This window comes from Eubalaena glacialis, chromosome 9 (genome assembly GCF_028564815.1).
Source record: "Eubalaena glacialis isolate mEubGla1 chromosome 9, mEubGla1.1.hap2.+ XY, whole genome shotgun sequence".
NCBI classification, from domain to species: Eukaryota; Metazoa; Chordata; class Mammalia; order Artiodactyla; family Balaenidae; genus Eubalaena; species Eubalaena glacialis.
The window spans coordinates 118,409,031-118,429,513 of NC_083724.1; the positions used below are offsets into that span (position 1 = coordinate 118,409,031).

Consider the following 20,483-nt stretch of genomic DNA (forward strand, 5'->3'; position numbering starts at 1 on the left):
GAGATTCAAATATTCATTCAACAGATACTTATTAAGTATCTCTCCACTTGCTAGTTATATGACTTTGACCTTGGGCAAATTATTTACACTCTCCGTGCTTCAGTTTCCCCATCTCTAAAATGGGGACAATAGGGGAATTCCCCGGCAGTCCAGTGGTTAGGACTCTGAGCTCTCACTGCCAAGAGCCCAGGTTCAATCCCTGGTCGGGAACTAAGATCCCACAAGCTGCACGGCGTGACCAAAAAAAAAAAAAAATGGGGACAATAATAGTACCTATATCATGGTAGTGTTGTGAAAATTTAATGAAATTATATGTGTTAAATGCTTAGTGCTTCTAAGTGCTCACTAAAATGTAGTCTTATATTTATACTAGAAGTAGAGCTACACACACCACACACAGGAGAAGGCACTGCTCTAGGCTTGGAGGTTCTTCCTCTCCTGGAACTTTTGGATTGTAGTAAATAAATATTTGACACCTGAGTAATGGTCCTTCAAGAAGTATGTATCAGTCACACCAACATCTTCTAGCTTTAGATGGTGATACACTTTGCCTTTAATTTCATTTTCTGACATGTGATGAGCAATCTTTGCACATACAATAACTTTTTGGTTCAGTGGTACTGCTTGGTTTAATCTTTTTGAAGACATTTTAAGCAATAAATCGAGGTCCAAAATTATGTTCAAGTTAAAATGTGTCTTGGCTGAAATGGTGGTAGGATGAACAGATACTTTAATTACATGAAGAAGTATGCACATGTGTTGGCAGTGAAACTACCATTTAAATCCCAACTTCTCTGCTTGTCTACTATTAAGATTTGGGCTTTTAAAAAAATTTTTAATTTTAACCTCCTTTTGAAAGTATATGTTCTCAGTTAGGAGAACACTTAAAGAGGATTTTGTTTATTTAAAAATTGATTTAGAGCTGTTAAAACATACTTATAAATGTACATTCTAGAATTTAGGTAATATGATAAAATTGTAATTTTTATTTATTTATCAAAGTAGAGTCAGTCATTTAAATAGCCATATATGTATGTATGTACGTGTATATCTATAAATGCACATATTGCAAATGCAATATTTGTGTGTGATTTTTATAAAGTGGGAATTCTAAACTAACATTAGTGCTCAAATGTGTCACTTTATCATTAGTTTGAAGTGTTATTTATCATACCTTAACCTAATAGAGTTTCATCTCCATATTTTGATTAGGATGCTGTGTTTTTCTAATTTACAGACAGATTAGAGATGGGGCTTTTTCTAGAAGCTTACATCACCTACCAGCAATTGTCAATACTAATTGCAATAATGACTGCTATATTTAATTATTAGTAGTAATTTATCACAAGTAACATCATCTTCATGCAGTGATCCAGCCCAGTTATGGGTGTGACTCCTTGGAGACTGTTAGAACTCACAGACATGGCTCGTTTTCTGTTTGAGGCTATTAGAACCAATTAATAGGGACTTTTTATTGTTATTTGAAACCTTAGATTATGAAGTTCATGTTATTTTGTCTGATGCCGTTGCTTTCTCTCCTATGAAAAAGAAGCAGAAAGATCTGTCCCACGCCTCTCCTCCATTTTTCCTGGACTCCATTAGAGATGATTTTCCATTTTTCTTTTGATTTTTGAACTATCCCTCCTTTTTGTGAGTTTCCTGTTGACATCTTCTAGCTACAAATAATTTGGGGCGTATGTGTGACTGTTCTTAGCAATTCCTCAGCACTGTGCACTTCCACGTACGAACAGCCTTCCATAAATTGTTCTTGGAAGCTGAAAGCCTTGCCAATTCAAACAGGTCCATGAATAAGCTGACTTCAGTCCGTACTCATGACTTTTCATTATCCTCCAGATAGAATGTGGTGTTCTGACCAATTTCAGTAGCTGAATCAGAGGGAACTGGCTACACGGGCCCTCTCTCTTCTCTCCGCAACTGTCACTTCTCCATGTAAGTGTGGACAGCGTGTGTGCGCTCTGTTCTTCCCAGGGAACTGACAAGACTGAAATCTGCAGCTCAGATTTGAAGCTGACGTCAACATTATCTTTACGTATCTTTCCCAACGTTTATTACCCCCCTTTTCCTCTTAGTTATAAGTCACATAGAACCTTCCAGTGAATAGCCTAGTTGTGGGTACCTCAGTCAGAGGAAAGCATTACTTATTACTCTTATAAAATAATCTTTCTGTGTAGACAACTTAAAAAACTTGGGCATAGTTTTTGCTTTAGTTTTTGCAATCTAGTGACTAGATTAGGAATAATTAGGGTAAATTACCATGAATAAAATTACCACGAATAAAAGTATTGTGTGACATTTCTGAAGTTGTGTGCTGAAGGTCAGTGTTATATACATAGGAGAGTTGCATGGTAAAACTTAGTGGGCAGAATGAAATGAAATGACAGCGTAAAAACATAGATACCTAGTCTTAAACTTTCTCATTAAGTAATCTTCTGCATTTATTTCACTTCAGCTAAAAAGCAAGGTGTTGATTTTTTTTTAATTTGCAGAATACGTATCCCTAGAAGAATTTCATCTATTCAAGGTCTATGTGTTTTTTCCTTTAACTGTAGAGCACATGTTCTCTAATTACATAGGAAGAGTGAGAACTGCTGGACTGGATAAAAATTAATAGATTTTACATTTTCATTAGCAATTCTGCTAGCACTATAAAAAGGAGAAATAGTATGAGAGATGTCATCTTAACCACTGCTGCTGCTATTTTCAAACAAGACAATGGGAATACTCTGACCTGTAGAGGGCCGCACTCTGATGTGCTAACTTTTTAGAAATAATTAAGATTTTAAAATAAAAGCTTTCACAATATATATTGTATCTTATTTTTACAGTATTTTTAGTACAAAAATGTTACATTTCAATTGTTCATTTCACTGTGGTTAAAATGTATACTTGAATATTAATAGATTAGAAATCTAGATTGAAGTATTTTGTTTTATAAATATTTATTGTTAAAATTTAAGGATAGTTATTCTAGACGTTTTCAAATGTCCTTTTAAAAAGAAAATTAAGTGCAGTGTCCAGTTCGCTTTCTAGTGTATAATGTTCAAAGGACAGATTTATTACCTGAACAGCAGTAGCCATGGTACTTGATTTTTACATTTTATACAACTGCAAATTTGAACAAAACTAGCTAAAGAAGAAATTTTTTTTAACTAAATTTCTTTCCTAAGTTGTTCTTTAGGGAAACAAATTAAGGGTACTCCCTAGCATGTCAGTTTTGTTTTATTAGTGATTTCTTTTATTGATACCAACTGTTACACAGTGTGTCTGCCAAGTGTCTGGGCCAGTTGCCAGTACTTTCAGTACTAGTAGTCAGCACTTTAAAAAAAAAAAAATTAAGACTTTTTTATTAAGAGCAGTTTTAGCTTCACAGCAGAAGTTAGTATTTTGCATGCCTAGTTTACTAGAATTCACTTTGTCCCCAGATACATATTTTTTGGTTCTGAACATATATATGGTAGATTTTACTTTTGAAGCACACTGTGGATAATAATGATTTGATTCCAAAAAATAGGCTTTATTAAAAGATGAGAGAAAAACATGGGTATTTATATAATAAAAGAAAAGAAAGTAGATATATCTTAAAACCGGAATTGCTGTGTGAAAGGAGCCATTCTTATCGTAGTAAGCAAATGGAGAGATACATTAGGTAGGGGGCTAAGCTCCAACACATCCTTTTCTTCACTCTGAATTCCTTCTTAATATTGGCTTTAGCTATTTGCATATGTTTTCTTGAATTATTTGTGTTTGCCACCTAAATAAACATTGTGTCTAAACAGCTTACCACTCTAATTGGAGTGTTTAAGTCTTGGTGCTGCCATTTGCATAACAAATTTTAGTGACATTATCCATGGAGAATGCTTTACAGAATTTCTTGATTTTTTTTGTCTTTGAATCACTGACAGCATGTGTTCTATTAAAGAAAACCTTAGCATGAGATGAGATGAATTCACCTTAACTTCTCCTGGGTTTTCATTGCTGCTTGACCCTCCTTTTCTTTATTCCTAGTGGATTCCCTGTTGTACCCTGCACCACTGTTGGTAGAAATCTTTACCATTTTGCCCAAGGAGCCAAGTCAGCTCTCTTTTTCAACTCTCTCCAGATGGCTCGTCCTCCCTAAAAAGAAAACCAACATGCACTCTGTTTTTGTCTTTTTAACATTTTCTTCACGCACCTGTCTCCAAACCGGTACCGCTATCCTGTCTTCCAGGCTGAGAAAGCATGTTAGACCCCACCTGTGTTTTCATTCCTTTCCCCTGCTCTCCTCTTCTCTACTTGCAGCTCCAATTATCTTCTCTTTCTTATCTTTTTGCCCTTTAATTTTGCCATTTTTTCCCTCCTATATACTAATACATTTTTCAAGTGAGTAGGCTGTACTCAGTTTCCTTACCTTGCTCATCCCCTAGCTTTCTACTTGGACTTGAGTTCCCATAACTCTGTGGAAAGGGACCTCTTGAAAGACACTATTTTAAAATTTTCTTAAAGCAAAACTCTTATACTTGTGTCTATCACTGTAAACCTGGCAGTGTGCGTTATTTGGGGAAGAAGTTCTATAGCTTTCATCAGCTTAAGGTCTTCACTCAAACCACACACAGTGTTTATTCCTTTTTCCTTGTGACACAGAGGTCATAAGTCTTCATCTTTTCAGATGTCTTAATGCCTTAATCTTTTCTTCTTTTCTAAATAGCTTCATCTTTAGACCTAATATCCCTGTATCCCTCAACTCTTCCTTACATAACATGAAGTCTAGACCCTCCAATAATCCAATCAGGCCCTGGTTTCCTTTATTCAGATAGTTCTAATTTGTCAATATGCCCCATAAAATGTGACATCCAGAATTGGGCACTTTTTAGTGAATCATGTAGATGATAATGAGCTACAACCTTCCGTTTTCTGGAAACTATGTTAATATAGGCTAATATTAATTTTCATGATTTCCTCTCTGCCTGTGAGACACACGCGTGCGCACACACGTACACACACAGAAACACACACATATACTGCTGAGAGTTTCAGTCCTGATTAATAACTATAATTAATGCTATATGATCTAAGGATTCCTCTGTACCATTCTTGTAAAACATTATTAAAAATCAAAAATACTCACACATGTATTAAACAAATATGGAGTTATTCAACAGATCTCATGCTATGGTTTCTTTCGTATTTTATTGCTTACAAAACAAGATAGGAATTCAGATGGTTGCCAGCTTGCTTATTGAAGACAATTATAATCTGGTCCCATGTCCTTTTCTGTTTTGTCATCCCTTACTCTTCACTCTGAAAGCCCTGCTAAAGTAATCTTCCTTTCCAAAGGAATTCCGGGCTTGAAACTGGTGCTGTCTTTCCTCAAAACCAGCAGTGTTGGCTGATTTCAAGCCTGTGTAGCCGGTTTTCAGGACTGGGTTGAAAACCATCTGCTTACTCCTCTGCATCTGATTGATTTTGGAGAACTCAAGTGAGGTTACATATTAAATTCTCAAACATGTATTCCGTAAAAAAAGGAAATGACCAACAATTGTATGATGCTTGCATAAGGCAAATGCCAGTGTTAATTTACAACTAAGGAGCATCAAACAATATTAACAATGGCATATATCATATAATTAGAGAATTACATGCTATTTAACAGATCAAATTAGTGTTTTTTACATTTTGTAAATTTTTAAAAAGTAAATTAGAATTAGTTTTGTGTCTCTTAAATGCTGATTTACAAGTAAGCGTGAATAAAGAACCTATTAATTACTACTTAATTGACATTCCTTTGTCTTTGAATCACTTGGATTAAAATTAAGCACTGGAAATACTTCTAATATGTTGTTATGCTTTTTAAATGGAGGAGTTTTAGAAAAAAAAAATCAAAACCTGGCTTAATTTTGCAGAGTAGATCAATTAAATATACAGTCAACTCTCGATTGTTCAAACGAATGGAGGAAAGGATGGAACAAGCATTCCTGTTTCTCTCGTTCCTGCCCCCTCAGACAGTTGCTGAGAGCCTCATTCCAAACAAGTTCTTTGGCTTTCCATCTTGATCATGTTACGTGCTCTAGCCTTGTGTCCAGGGTGCAGTCTGAAATATGGCTTACCACTGAGTTGGCAAAGTTTCACGTTCTCACATTCTGCTCTTTATATGCTTTTTAAAATCAGTGCTTTAGGATTGTTTTTATCCTTTTCAAATTCTTATGAAAATTTGATAACATTGCTAATAATTGCCTGTTATCCTCATAAAATTAGTTTTATATAAAAATCTTATCTTTGAATTACATTTTATAGATAATTGTAACCTTTCAAAAGCATAACCTCATGGTACCAAATTGCTTAAAAAATGTAATATAAAAATTTTATGAGAGTTTTTCTCCTGAGAGTTTTTATAAAAATTCTTCCAATTTTTTGAATTCCTAATGTATGCAATATTTCTGATCACTATGTAAGTGTTTGTAAAGGGAAGAAATGCGGAAGGAATTTACGTGTGAAAACAGTATGTTGTGTGTATATGTCATTTTCTCTACCAATTAACTGCACACATTGTGCTATTATCCAGACATGAGCATTCATGGGAATGCGTGTATCTGGATAACTGTGAGTTGAAATAAACACACCTGCTTTTATTTCAATAACTGCACATTCAAATCCACATAAGGCATTTATTTGAATGTGACCTTCATATACATGAGAGAACATTGGTTTCAGTGTTTGATATTTTTGTTGCTATTTTGTTGTTGGTGGTTTAAATCTAAAGTAGGGTACAACCTTACAGGTAATGCTTCTCTGGAAAACTTTGCATGCAGAGAAAAGGAAATTCAAAGATAAACCCTATGAAAAACACTGAAATTGTTTTGTCTTATTATGTTTAACCTCAGTGTGTATTGGAGCTAAATTCTTACGGAATGTATCAATAGCAATGCTTGAAGCCAAACTGTATACAACCCATAAACCAGTCTGGAACTCTGCTCCTTTTACTTTAAGTAAATTTAATGATTATTCTTTCCAGAAAAAACCTGTTAGTCTTTGATTTGGAGAATCCTTTTTTCTCAAGAAGCTATTTCCTTGAAAAGTGTGTTAGAATATGTGTCTGAGCTTTAGGAAATCATGTTTTCCATTAGGCAATTGAAGTGTTTGTTGTAAGGCTTATTCTTAAAGTCTGTGTAATTGTTCTTCTCCACGCCCCCCACCCCCAATTTAGGTCATATTTCTGGATAGTTAGTTTTAACTGACCTGAGCCAGAAAATTGAATTAGGATGTCTTTAGAAGCCTTAACTTTGAATTTCCTACTTTTCATTGCATGTAAACTATCAACCACAAATAACAGTTTCAGTTCAAGTTCTAGCTTGTATTTTGCATGTTAAAGCTATAAACAGTCTATTAATGCTGGAAAGAATCTATAGCTATTGTTCTGCTATTGCCTAATTGTTAAATTTATGAAGGAAGACTGATTTTATTTATGTAGACTTGTCTTTCTGTCATAGGGAGTGAACTACTTTATGTCCAAGGGCATCCTAGATGATTCACCAAAGGAAATAGCAAAGTTTATCTTCTGTACAAGAACACTAAATTGGAAAAAACTCAGAATATATCTTGATGAAAGGTAAAAAAAAAATTAATTTTTCATCAGACATGAGTTAAATAATGCTTTTAATGAGTTAAGTTTTACCTTAAAAACTGTATATCCATAAGATACGCTACTGTGGAGCCATTTAAATGAAAGAGTTAGATCTTTGTGTAAAGACACAGAAAGCTGCTCACAATATACTATATGAAACAAGCAAAAGCAAATTCTAGAACAATATAGGGTATATGTAGACACTTAAAAAAAGTCTACATAAACAATTGTTACCTCTGGTGATGTGGATTGGTATGGAAGGTGAAGATTCTCCTTATTTTCATGATTAAAAAAATAAAGAATTCTGTTTTTCATTTGTTTTTAGAAGATACTTGAAAAAAGTTGCCATTTTTAATACTGAAAAATTCATTTTTCCTTCATTTTATAGTTAGAATTTCTAGTTTCACCTTGTTTTGTTATTCTATTCATGAAAGATTTTTAAACTGCTTAATTTTATAAATAATCATACTTTGATGTTTTAAAATTTTCAGACACATATACTTTATAGGATTGCTGATGTGGTAATCAACAATAAAGTATTTTCATCCAAAAAATGAATAATCTGTGATTTTTCCCATCATTTTTTTAATAGAGAAAAGTTAACTAAAGCTGTACCTTTTTCTTTTTCTACTAGGAGAGATGTCTTGGATGACCTTGTAACACTGCATAATTTTAGAAATCAGTTCTTGCCCAATGCACTGAGAGAATTTTTTCGTCACATCCATGCCCCTGAAGAGCGCGGAGAGTATCTTGAAACACTTATAACAAAGTTCTCACATAGATTCTGTGCTTGTAACCCTGATTTAATGAGAGAACTTGGCCTTAGTCCTGGTAAGAATGTATATAGTGAATTCCTTCCTTCTCCCATTCCCATCTCTAGGTAAAAATAGTAGTAGATGAGACATTTTTCTCACTACGGGGAAAAATGCTTCCTGTAATTACAAATACTTGTCTTATTGCTTCTAGCAATAACTAGTTTGTCATAGCTATTATTTACATATAGTAAATATACTGTTTTAGGAGGAAAGTTAGACTTAGGTATATAAATTCTTTAAAATTCTTGTTTAAGCATTGGATATTTTTACTAGTCTAATCAAAAACTTGAGAAATTATTTTTAAAGCTTTTAATAATACACATATTACATAGGTAACACCTAGAATTTTTCTACTAAAATTTGTTCTTAATACAACTAGTTTTCACTGTGTGTGTGTATGTATATATGGGCATGGTATAGCCTGAGTCACCTATGTATTTTTTTCATGTGATATAGATTTATTTCTCTCTTCGTATCAAAAAATCTTGTTGTGCTTCTCTTACTACAGAGATTACAAAGCCTTTTCCTATCATATGAAATTTGTTGAGCATGCTTGTGCAAGACAATCTTTATTAAGATTAAGACTGCAATATTCTGAAAAACAAACACCATAGTAGTAGCAAGTAGTCGTAGCAAGTATCATGAGGTTTGTTACTGTTTTAACAGTAAACATCAACTATTGCCCTGAACAATATAAAGAAGAAAATTTTTTGTTGCGTGGGCTCAAGTTTAGCAATTTTTTCCCTAAAGATTTACTTTTGAGATTAATATGTAAATTCCGTAGACCTTTTAAATACATATCTTAAATGACAAGGGAAATTTAATAATCTTGTGAGATGTTTACATTTTATTTTCTAGTACCAAGTTAATACATTCTCTTGTCATTAAAAATGCTTTCTAATTAAATTAAGTTTTTGTAAAAGCGTTTGAAAATAAATATCCGACGTTTTTTTTAATGGGAAGATACACTGACAGTACAAATGTATTTAATGGGTAGTTGAATGGGAGTATCACATTTGAAAGCAAGAGGCAAATAAAGCCAATTCTGAGATTTTTAAATTTATAATAACTTTTCACTATAAACTCCTAAACTATTTGAAGAAAATGCTCACTGAATTGGTGTTCAGTTAGGATGATCGACGTCCCTGTTTGCCCAGGAGAGGAGTTTCCTAGGACACAGGACTTTCATCACCAAACTGGGGAAGGCCCAGGCGATTGTGTTTAATTATAATCTCATCTTGAGCTTTAGAAATTATGAACAGTTTTGCCTTTGAGACCACAGTTTAAAAACCAGCCAGTAATTCAAGGTATTTCTTTCTCCTTCCAGATGCTGTCTATGTACTGTGCTACTCTTTGATTCTACTTTCCATTGACCTCACTAGCCCTCATGTGAAGAATAAAATGTCAAAAAGAGAATTTATTCGAAATACCCGCCGTGCTGCTCAGAACATTAGTGAAGATTTTGTGGGGCACCTTTATGACAACATCTACCTTATTGGCCATGTGGCTGCATAAGAGCACAGTTGCTAGGACTTCCACTTTTAACTTCAAACTAAAACTACCCAAGGACTTATTTAGCAGATATGGGGGTTACATTAGTGCTGGTCATTCTAGCCTCTGTATACAATCAAGCTTGAGTGTACAACCTTTTTTTCTTTTACTCTTTTCTTTTTTAGTAATTTCCTTGGGGAACTAAAGAATTTTGCAGAATTTTTCTTAATTTTGCTTATCATGTTTTGCACAAAGCAGAGCCATTGTCTGACACAGCTGTTTAAGAATGTTAAACTGACATTATACTCTAAAAAAGATGGTATATTTGTGCATTAGATTTGCCTGAAAAACTTTATTCATTTCCATTCTTTTTTAAAATACCATGTAATGTGTACATATTTAACTAAAAAGATTTATAATCATAATTATTTTATTGTAAAGATTTTAACTAAAGCCTTTCCTTTTTCTCTCAAATTGAGTTCTGAAATTTATTTGATTCTGATATGAAATTATTACTGTCTTCATAAAAGTTGGATCTGACTTCAATAGAAACCAATACCAGCTTCTCTTTCCTTTGAACTTTGAAAAGAGGATTGATTTGTTACTATGCAAAACAGGCACTTATTTTTATAACAGAAATTAATCACTTGACTTCATTTTTTAAATTTCTGCATTAGTTAAGTCTCAAGTCCTTCAAACCATAGCAAAACACGTTAAAATCTGTTTCCACACATAAGAACAAATTGGCATTAGAACTTATATCTGAAGTAGTCAAACCTTACTATTCTCCTAATCTTTTTTTTTTTTTATAAATTTATTTATTTTATTTATTTATTTTTGGCTGTGTTGGGTCTTTGTTGCTGTGCACAGGCTTTCTCCAATTGCGGCAAGCGGGAGCTACTCTTCCTTGTGGTGCGCAGGCTTCTCACTGTGGTGGCCTCTCTTGTTGCAGAGCATGGGCTCTAGGCACACGGGCTTCAGTAGTTGCAGCACGCGGTCTCAGTAGTTGTGGCTCGCGGCCTCTAGAGCACAGGCTCAGTAGTTGTGGCACATGGGCTTAGTCGCTCCGCGGCATGTGGGATCTTCCAGGACCAGGGCTCGAACCCGCGTCCCCTGCATTGGCAGGCGGATTCTCAACCACTGCGCCACCAGGGAAGCCCTCTCCTAATCTTGATGATTTCTGTTCAGAATCAGTTGGGAAAGGAATATTGTGAATGATAGTAAACAGTCTTTATTCATTCATTCAGTTTATATTTATCAGGGGCCTTCCATGTGCTAAGCATTGTGCCAGGTACTAGTGATACCTGGGCATGGGCTCTGCCTTCACAGAAGTTACATGATTGGGTAATGAGAGGAAAACTACTGCTTAATGGAGAGCAAATGTATGATGTATATCTTAGCAGTTATTTAATCATTAAAACACTTAACATTGGAATGATAAAGAACAGTGTATTTATATGGTAAGTCACAAGTTCCCTGGAAATGCCTCTAAGTGAAAAGCATCAGCTTTGGAATGATACACTAAGAGATGGGCGGAGCTGCTAGTTTAGGGGAAGGGAACTGGGGGAGGGGGAAGTCCTTGCTAGAGGTGTAGAATCCTGACTTCCAGGTCTGGCCCTAATATTACAACTGAACGATGTACTACAGAATTTTCAAAGACAAAACATAAGATAACCGAAACAACTTTTGAAAGTCAAAGGGACTTTCAGACTGGCAGTAAACAATTTCTAAGATTCTGAAGCAGATATCTAAATATATTTCACATGTGCATAATTTTGAATTCTATGACAAAATAATTCTAATAAGTGTACTAATCAATGAGTCTTCATAAATGCATACACCTGTGTAAACCAAACCCATATCAAGATATGCAAACTTACACAATGTATATGCAGTTAACACTGTACCCCTTAATATAAAATATAAACTTTGTAACCATAGAGGTGTATTTACCCTGTTGGTTATCTTACAGTTGTCATCTGTCTTATATATAGCCTATGTTATAAACTCCACAATATAATGGTATAATTTGCTTTGGACAGTCATATATATTTTAAATAAATTAAGAAAAAATGCTCTTTTGCATTTACCCACATTATCATTATATTTGAGGTGGCTCTTAGATGATCAGTAGGGAGAGTTTAGAGAAAGTCTTTCAATGTCTCATTTCTCACTACAGAATTAAGTGTAGCCTCCCTAGTGTGGCATATAAGACCTTTCACGATCTGGCCTCCGCTTACCTTTAAAGCCTCATCTCCAGCAACATTCCTCAAATGTGGTCTGGTCTGTCTTTGCCTTTTACAAGCTGTTCTTTCTGTAGCATCCTCCTCTCCCTCCTGTATCTAAAGTCCCCCTGGGACTTCTCTGGTGGCGCAGTGGTTAAGACTCGCGCTCCTGGAGGCTTAGGAGGCAGGGGGCGCCCCCAGGCAGGGGGCCCAGGTTCGATCCCTGGCCAGGGAACTAGATCCCACATGCATGCCACAACTAAGAGTTTGCATGCCACAACTAAGGAGCCAGCGAACTGCAACTAAGGAGCCCACCTGCCTCAACTAAGACCTGGTGGAACCAAATTAATATTTAAAGTCCCCCTACTTATCACCTAAGATACACCTCAAATATAATTTCTTGGTCAAAGCTCTCAAAGACTGTCTCTATCATACATACCACTGGTGTTAATTAATTTTCTACATGTCCAACTTCTTTATCAAAATGTGATCTTCTTAAGGTCAAGGATTGCTCCCAGCCTGTCAGATTCTATTGTAAGGCCTGAACTGGGCAAGTGGCAGAGGATTTACAGAGGAGGAATGAATTTTTAAAAACAACTGAAAATTGATAGGATTTAGTGGTTTGGGAGAAGGGTTTCTAATATGAGGATCTGGTTGTCCTATCATCAAAGGTAGCTACTAGGAGAAGCAACCAATGGGATGAAATAGAAAAGATGATGTTTCCAGTTTTTGGATGTTTTGAATTTGAAAGAATCAACAGAACATTGCAGCTACAGAATAAGACTAGATATGTAAGTTTGGGGGTCATTAGAATTGGAGTACATTATACGAGGTAAAGCATGGGAAAAGACACCTCCTCTAGGGAATATGTTGAGTAAAAAGAAATACTTGGGAAACACAGCATTTCAGGTTTGGTAGAGAAAAAGAAGAAAGAAAATGAGGGTTCGTTAAAACTGTAGAAGGACCAAAGAAGAATGGCATCCCGAGAGCTAGGGAAGGGGAGTTTCAAGAAGGATGCTGAGCTTTGCATGTGCCGCAGCCCAAGTAGATTGTTCCTTTCCCATCTACACTCAGGCCTTTTCGAGTCTACCTTTTCCACTTGGCGCTGAGTTCTTTGAGGCCAGAAAATCATAGTAGCGCTAATGGCTTTTATATCGTCTCTGCCCAAATACCTCCTTATTCAATGTGTAATCTGAGCTCTGCGGAAACCCACAAGAGTACTTATGGTCCACTGCAACCCAGACCTGTCTACACCTTCCTTCCCTGTAAGAGCCGTGTTGTTTCAAGCCCAGAACACACCATACCAACTGCATGCTGCTAGTGCATCCTTTCTATACACCATCATTACTTATGTTTTTAAAATACAGTACAGATTATATTTTTTTAAGAAAAGGAAAAGAGAAGATGCTCGAAAACTTTTACGAGTCCTCCAAATTGATCATCAACAGGAGTTTTTCTAAGCACACTCTGTTCAAACTAACACTCTCTAATCTCATCTGTGGTGCTTTCTCTCTCGAAAGCTTGTAACCCCTCTGTCTCTTTACCTGTCGAAATGTTATTTGTCCTTCAAAGTCCCCTCAGACTCTTTCCCCTCCAGGGCAACTTTCTCAATTCTTGCAGGTGGAAATTTTATTCTTCTTATGTCTCCCTCAGTACCTTTCACAGACCTTGGCCCAAAGCAGTTTCTCAGTAAACCTAACTGAATTATTTTAGCCCTGGTTTAGTTTCTAATATATAAGTATATAGAAAGATGACTTTACTATTTGCATTTCAAAAAAATATAACCAGACTTTTCAAGTGTACACAATTTACAAATCAGAATGTTTAGAGTTAACTCTTACAAAAACGAATACAGATTCAACCTATGTATTATTCTAGATGTAAATTCATTTCTCTGGGTCTTCTAATTTCAAATATTTGCATAAATTACTGCTACTTTGATTGTCTTTTTTTAATTTTGAGAGTTTAAGCCATTGATCTTGTTACTTCTCTAAACTGATCTTTTACATGATTGGCAATATTATTAATATGGTGCTCAATGAGAGCTTGTTCAGAAGTCTATATATTTAAAATAATAACCCATTTATTCTAATTGGAGTCTGTTTTACTGTGTTTAAAGTGAACTTTTTCTTAATTTATCATTATTAATAGCTGAACTGCTTACAGCTGTTTACAAGCATTTGTAAGTGAATATGTCCACTTTGGGAAGCCATCCTAAGGAAATAATCCAAAATAGAGGAAAGGCAGTACGTACACTCTTAGTCACATCATTGTTTTTAATTTCAGAAAAAGAAAAAGATAGAAACAACCAGAATGCCCAAAACCTGGGGCTGTTCTAAAAAATAACCAATATTTGATACACACGGGGTACCAGACAGCACGCTAAGCACTGGTCAAGTAGACCAGAACGCATCCTCATGACCTGTTATTATGATGCCATGATGTTTATGAATAATGTGAGTTAACAGTTATAAATAATGATAAATATTAAAAAGAAGATTAAATTGCATATATACACACATTACGGTTACTATGTAAAACAAAGCAAAAACCTATGAATGGAAAGAACAGACTGGGATACAATACACCAAGATATTATGGATATGGATTTTTTTTTTCTTATTTCTTCTTTCAAATGTTATTAAGGATGATGTATTTTAGATAGAACAAAATAAATTCATTGAAGTACTCAGAAAATAAAGATAAATAGTGTTCCTAATTTAACTCGTATTTCTTCCCCTCAGAATGTTTCCAGGTATTTTTATTCAAAATTTGTTTCATTTTTAAAAGACACTTGGCTGATCTGTTAAATCATATCTAGACAAATGTTTTGTTTTCAAGCTTAGAGAAGTGGATTGTTTTATTTTATTTTTGTCTAATCAAATTAAAGACCAACAAGAGAAAGATACCAAATCTTTACAGAGGAAATTTTCATTTGTTTAAAAAAAAAAAAATTGGCTTTCTTCTTGGCCTGGTTGTACAGGAGGGTTGGATTTAATTTAAAATGATTAATGAGATTTTGTCAGGCCCCTTGACTTTACTCCACTGCAGTTTGTCAATGCAACAACCTGGGAAGCCAGGACGCCACTCTGTCGCCCAAAAGTACTCTCTGGGGAAAAAATTTACTGGCAGAACTAGTGCCAGGTACACGTCAATGGCATTGTCTCTCGGATATCGACAGTTTAAAAGTCTCAATCGGAAAATGTATGTTTTGGGAACGCACATACCTAGGATGTTTTAAGTCTCTTGCAAGTGGTTAATCACTTTTAAAATATTTAAGTTGTTGATGTTTTCCAAAAGAAACTATTTAAAGACAAAATCTTACCAGTATGTCCCTTCTCCCTAAATTATTTTAAAAATTAAACAAGAAAGGAGTTCTAAGATCTCAGCTCACTTGCTGTTTTTCTTTTTCTTTTTTTACTTAAAGAATTAAGGTGGAGCTTTTTTTAAAAAGTAAAATTATTTTTCACTTTCGAAAATACTTTTTTTTAACCATTAGCATGACCTAATTTTGTCATCAAGTTTTTAAAATAAGCTATAAATTTGTGATCTGACATAATACACTCTTTCATACTTATGTACTTATATTTTAAAATGTTCAATGATATGATTAGCTAAAACAAAATTACTGAATGTAGCCAGTTATCAGGTGTAAATACAATATGTATTTTTGCTTTGTTGCTTCATTAACCACATAAGGAAACAATACTAATGTAGGACTATCTTTGGAGAAATTTAACATAATGTATATTTGCCAATTTTTTTTTTATCAAAGCAAAAAATTAGCAAAGAGTGCTTTCCTGTTAAACAATATCAGGATGGTGGTCTCTTCTGAGCTGTGTGCATGTACACAACCTGAAGAGAAAGACCCTCAGCCAGAGCCGGGCTTCCATTGACTGTCAGCTTCGTTCCCGTGGTAGGAAATCTGAGAAAACACAGAAAAGTGGAGAGGCCTAGAACAGTTGATCGAGGCTGCTGCTCTTACCGAGAAGACAACACAAGAAACAAAATAAGTCCCTGTGTGTATATACCAGCACCACTGTCACCGATCACATTGCCCTGCAGTGAGTTTCTTCCAGAGTATTTGCAATCTTGAGGCCATCAAATAGTTTAGTGCATTTCTAAAATTCTCAGAAACTATAGACACTATTTTCAAGGTGTGTGAATTTTCGTGTTATTGCAGTTTGGGTGCTGCATTGCATATTTTTTCCCTAATGTAGACAACTGCATTTATGAAGGAATTCACAGTTATTTATTTTAGTTAACTTTGGAGATTTTTGTTCTTACTGACTTCATAAATGAAAAAAATATATATTTTTCTCCCTCCCCCAATTAATCTCCTTCCTTTTTTCTGGAACCAAGAAAATAATACATCCAAAAAAGATTATGGCCATTGCCAATAATGAACCAGAGAAATGAGAAACTCTTGCATGAGGCCCAGTTCCTGTTACGTTAGGTGAAGCCCATGCAAACAGCTCTCGCAGGTGACGTTTATTACCAGGTTGAATTTGTATGTGTTCTTGGTCTGGTTATCCCCTCAGAAATCTGGTTTTATCGACTCACCTCAAGCAAATATATTTTTCATGGCATTGACTTTTTGTTTGTGTGATTTAGTTTTTCCTCTCTCTCTTTTTTTTGAATTTGGTTATTTGTGCCTTTGATTTTTAAATCCAGAACTAAAGGGAATGTTACTGTGATGACTTACCGAATGTGATCAGTACATTCTCTTTACCAACCTACAGAAAGCTGATTGATGATCATGGAATCAGAGCAAGGAAAGTTACCAGAATCAAATGCTTTGTGTTTTGCATCAGACCAAAATAGCCAATAGCATCTCTCTCTCAACAGAGATGATTTTTGCACAGTTGAAAGTTGAAAAAAAAATTAAATTAAAATTTAAAAATGTAAAATTGAAAAAATTGGAAGAAAGGTATAAAGGACATGACACAATAAACACCCTGTCGCCCCCATCCCCTCCCACTTCCGGGGCCCCATCATTAGCTGTTTGGAGCTAGTGGCCCTGCCTTTTTCCATGTGTGTATGTGTATAAATGCATGTATTTGTTCAAAGACTGGGACGCGTATATCATGGAGCTGGCACACCAGGTAAACAGCAGCAGTTTCCTCCGCTTTATACAAATACACTAATAAAATAATACACACGCATTATAATACCCCAAAAGAAGTACCTCTCAGGCAGCTGGCAACCTGAGACGGCTATCATTGAGACTGAAGCACAACTCCAACCCATATCAGAATTGCATTTTGAATACCGTGGGTTTTGTGATAAGAACGGGATGGAGGGGGCCACAGGTGTTTTGGGAAGGACACTAGTTCAGGTCAAACTTCCTTGGCTAGTGCTACAGACTGAGTGTGTCCCCCCCAAATTCGTATGTTGAAACCTAATCCCCAGTGGGATGGTATTCAGAGGTAAGGTCTCTGGCAGGTGATTAGGTCTGAGGGTGGAGCCCTCCAGAATGGGATTACTGCCATAAATAAATAAATAGACATAAATACATAAATGCATAAATAAATTTTGATAACTGAAGTCACTGGCCACCAGATATTGTCAATATTTGCTGCTGTGTGTCTCTTTATCTTATGCTGTTAAGTGGAACAGTGTTTTGACCTTCTCAGCAATTTCCCTTGTCATCGACTCAGAATGTCTCTAATACTTTTGTTATTATTACATCAACATATTTAAAACCTTACTACAGCCAATCACATTTCGGGCATGGCCTGCTCTCCTAAAGTTATTCTGATGCAGTCTGTGCTTTTCTATTTCAGAGAAATCTCATTTCTCACATATTCAAGATCACTATAGCCGCCAAGTACCTATAGTATGACATAAATTTAGGGCATTACATTTTACATGACAGTGAAGTTTTAACATAAATATCTAAGTAAGCATTCAAAGATGGCTCACTTTGTGCAAGGAAGGAGTTAACCAGGTGTGGTGAAAGAGAACAAAAATGAAAAAAACTGTGCCCTGTCATCCAAGACTTCAGTGGGAGGAAGGCAACCGTAATCACATACAGTTCTATAATACTTTATACCTACCACTGCAACTTTGCAGAGGCCTGGAGATGCTATGTGAGCTTTGGAGGTTCACATGACCATTTATAGGGATGAGGGGAGGCAGACCCCCAAGTACCTTTGGTGTATTACTAACCATAATGTACAGCAGAAGAAGTGTGTTCAAAAAGCTTAAAACAAAACAAAACCTAGTATTTTAGGAAGAGAAGAGTGAGCAATTAGTACTAAGCAGCTGAGTGTAAAGGGAGGAATGTGATTTCAGTAGGTGTCCTCCCGGGTAGGGCAATAGCATAATCAAAAGCCTGGAGACATACAAGTGTCTGAGGTCATGGAAGTGAATAATCTGCTGGAATTGGAGGGTAAGGTCTGAGCAATGATATAGTGGAAGAAAGGGCTGGAAGATATAGATTGGACAAAGAAGATGCTAAAATGGAGAGTCGGGACTTTTCATTTTTGTAGGCAATTGGAAACGTTCATGAACAAAGATGTCATTTCTGATCTGTGGTTTGGGAAGAACTTTCTAAAGCCAATCTAAAATGTCAAACAGAAATGCAACAGATTGTAGGATAAGGAAACCAGTGAAGAGGCTACTGGAATTATGCAAGTGAAATAAGGTGGAAATCTGAATTTTAGTATTGCTATTGGAGTGGAAACAATAGAGGAAAGATTTGAGAGGCATTTTGGAAGTAAACCCTCTTGGGGAAAGACTGAATGTTGGCCATAAAGATGGAGTTAAGTGTGATAAATTGGGAGATTGGGATTGACATATATACACTAATATGTATAAAATGGATAACTAATAAGAACCTGCTGTATAAAAAAATAAATAAAATAAAATTCAAAAAGAATGACCCCAAATGGTCTGAAGAGGGCGTTGCTGTTATAAACAGAGAGAACACAAGTGAAGGACAAGTTGACTTGGGTTGGAGGTAAGGTGGTGATGAGAGGGAGAGGATGAATCCCCTTTAGGTCAGTAGATTTAAAGTGCAGACAGGACAGTTATGTGAAGGAATTCAGCAGGTAGTTTGAAATGTAATCTAGCACAGAGATTGGAGATAAATGCTAAGATTACATTTCGGGAGAGTCCTCTCCATACACATGACAGAAGAAACCACAGGAATAGATACATATACTGAGGTGGTCATGATCACTTCGCACAGTGCATGGAAAATAGTGCATATACTGAGGTTGTCATGATCACTTCGCACAGTGCATGGAAAACCACAGGAATAGATACATATACTGAGGTTGTCATGATCACTTCGCACAGTGCATGGAAAATAGTATGGTCTAAATAACTATTTGTTGAATGAGCAAGTTGATATTGATAAGTGTTCTCAAATATCCAAAAATCTCAAAGTACTTTAATAACAAGCCTTGGATAGAGAAAGATAGCATCCTGTTGCAATGGAAAGAACTTTTCACTAAATCACCAAGGTCCTATCTATTCAGAAAAGTTTCCTCTTGCCAATCCATGTCCCTGCCAGGATATGAAGGGCTCTATTTATCAAATAGCCTTTTTTTTTTTTTTTTTTAATGGATAGACTGCAATTGGCCCTATAAATGGAGGACTCTAAACTAAAATGATACTAAACCAAGTTAAATCTTGCACTGATGATTAAGACCCACGCAAATCCATTACCCCACCCCCAACCTGAATATTTCTCAGAATCCTTAGAAACTCAGGTAGAGTTGCTTTCACAGCTCTCTGAGGTTCAGGGTTGCAAAGTACCTTCGGGTTATGTCTCATTGCCCTCACTTTCTTTGCCAGGATGCTGTTCCTGATACAAGTGTAACTAAGCTCTAAAACAGCCAAAATGGGGACTTCCCTGGAGATCCAGTGGTTAAGCCTTCGCCTTCCAATGCAGGGGGTGCAGGTTTGATCCCCGGTCGGGAAGCTGAGATCCCACATGCCTCGAGGCCAAAAAACCAAAACATAAAACAAAAGCAATATTGTAACAAATTCAATAAAGACTTTAAAAAATGGTCCTCTTTAAAAATAAATAAATAAATAGCCAAAATGGTGCTCTTCCCTGCACCTAAATGGTAAATCTAAGTTTCCTTGTCTTAGATTATGATGTGTTCTTAGCAGAAACAGGAAGAGAAACTCTCTCCTCACAGGCTTAGACATAATCTCTGAGGCCCTCCTGACTCTCCTCCACTGATTCTGCCTTCAGCCTCCAGCGTGTCAGTTTCCCTTCAAAGCCATTCTCTGCATGCAAATCAGCCAGACATCCCTGGGTCACCAGCCTCACCAATTTCTCCAACAGACCCACACTCGGCTTAGGACCACCCAGCA

At 35.8% G+C, this 20,483-nt stretch overlaps 1 protein-coding gene across 1 annotated transcript in view; it reads left to right on the forward strand.

The window, feature by feature from the left end:
- Window positions 1-10,301, forward strand: part of FBXO8 (F-box protein 8) — a 37,118-nt gene extending 26,817 nt beyond the window's left edge. Inside the window, exons 4-6 of the mRNA XM_061199494.1 lie at window positions 7,485-7,603; window positions 8,253-8,449; window positions 9,761-10,301. Coding sequence (XP_061055477.1) covers window positions 7,485-7,603; window positions 8,253-8,449; window positions 9,761-9,948 — 504 coding nt within the window. The 3' untranslated portion in view covers window positions 9,949-10,301. The remainder of the gene's footprint in view (window positions 1-7,484; window positions 7,604-8,252; window positions 8,450-9,760) is intronic.
- Window positions 10,302-20,483: the final 10,182 nt, after the last annotated feature.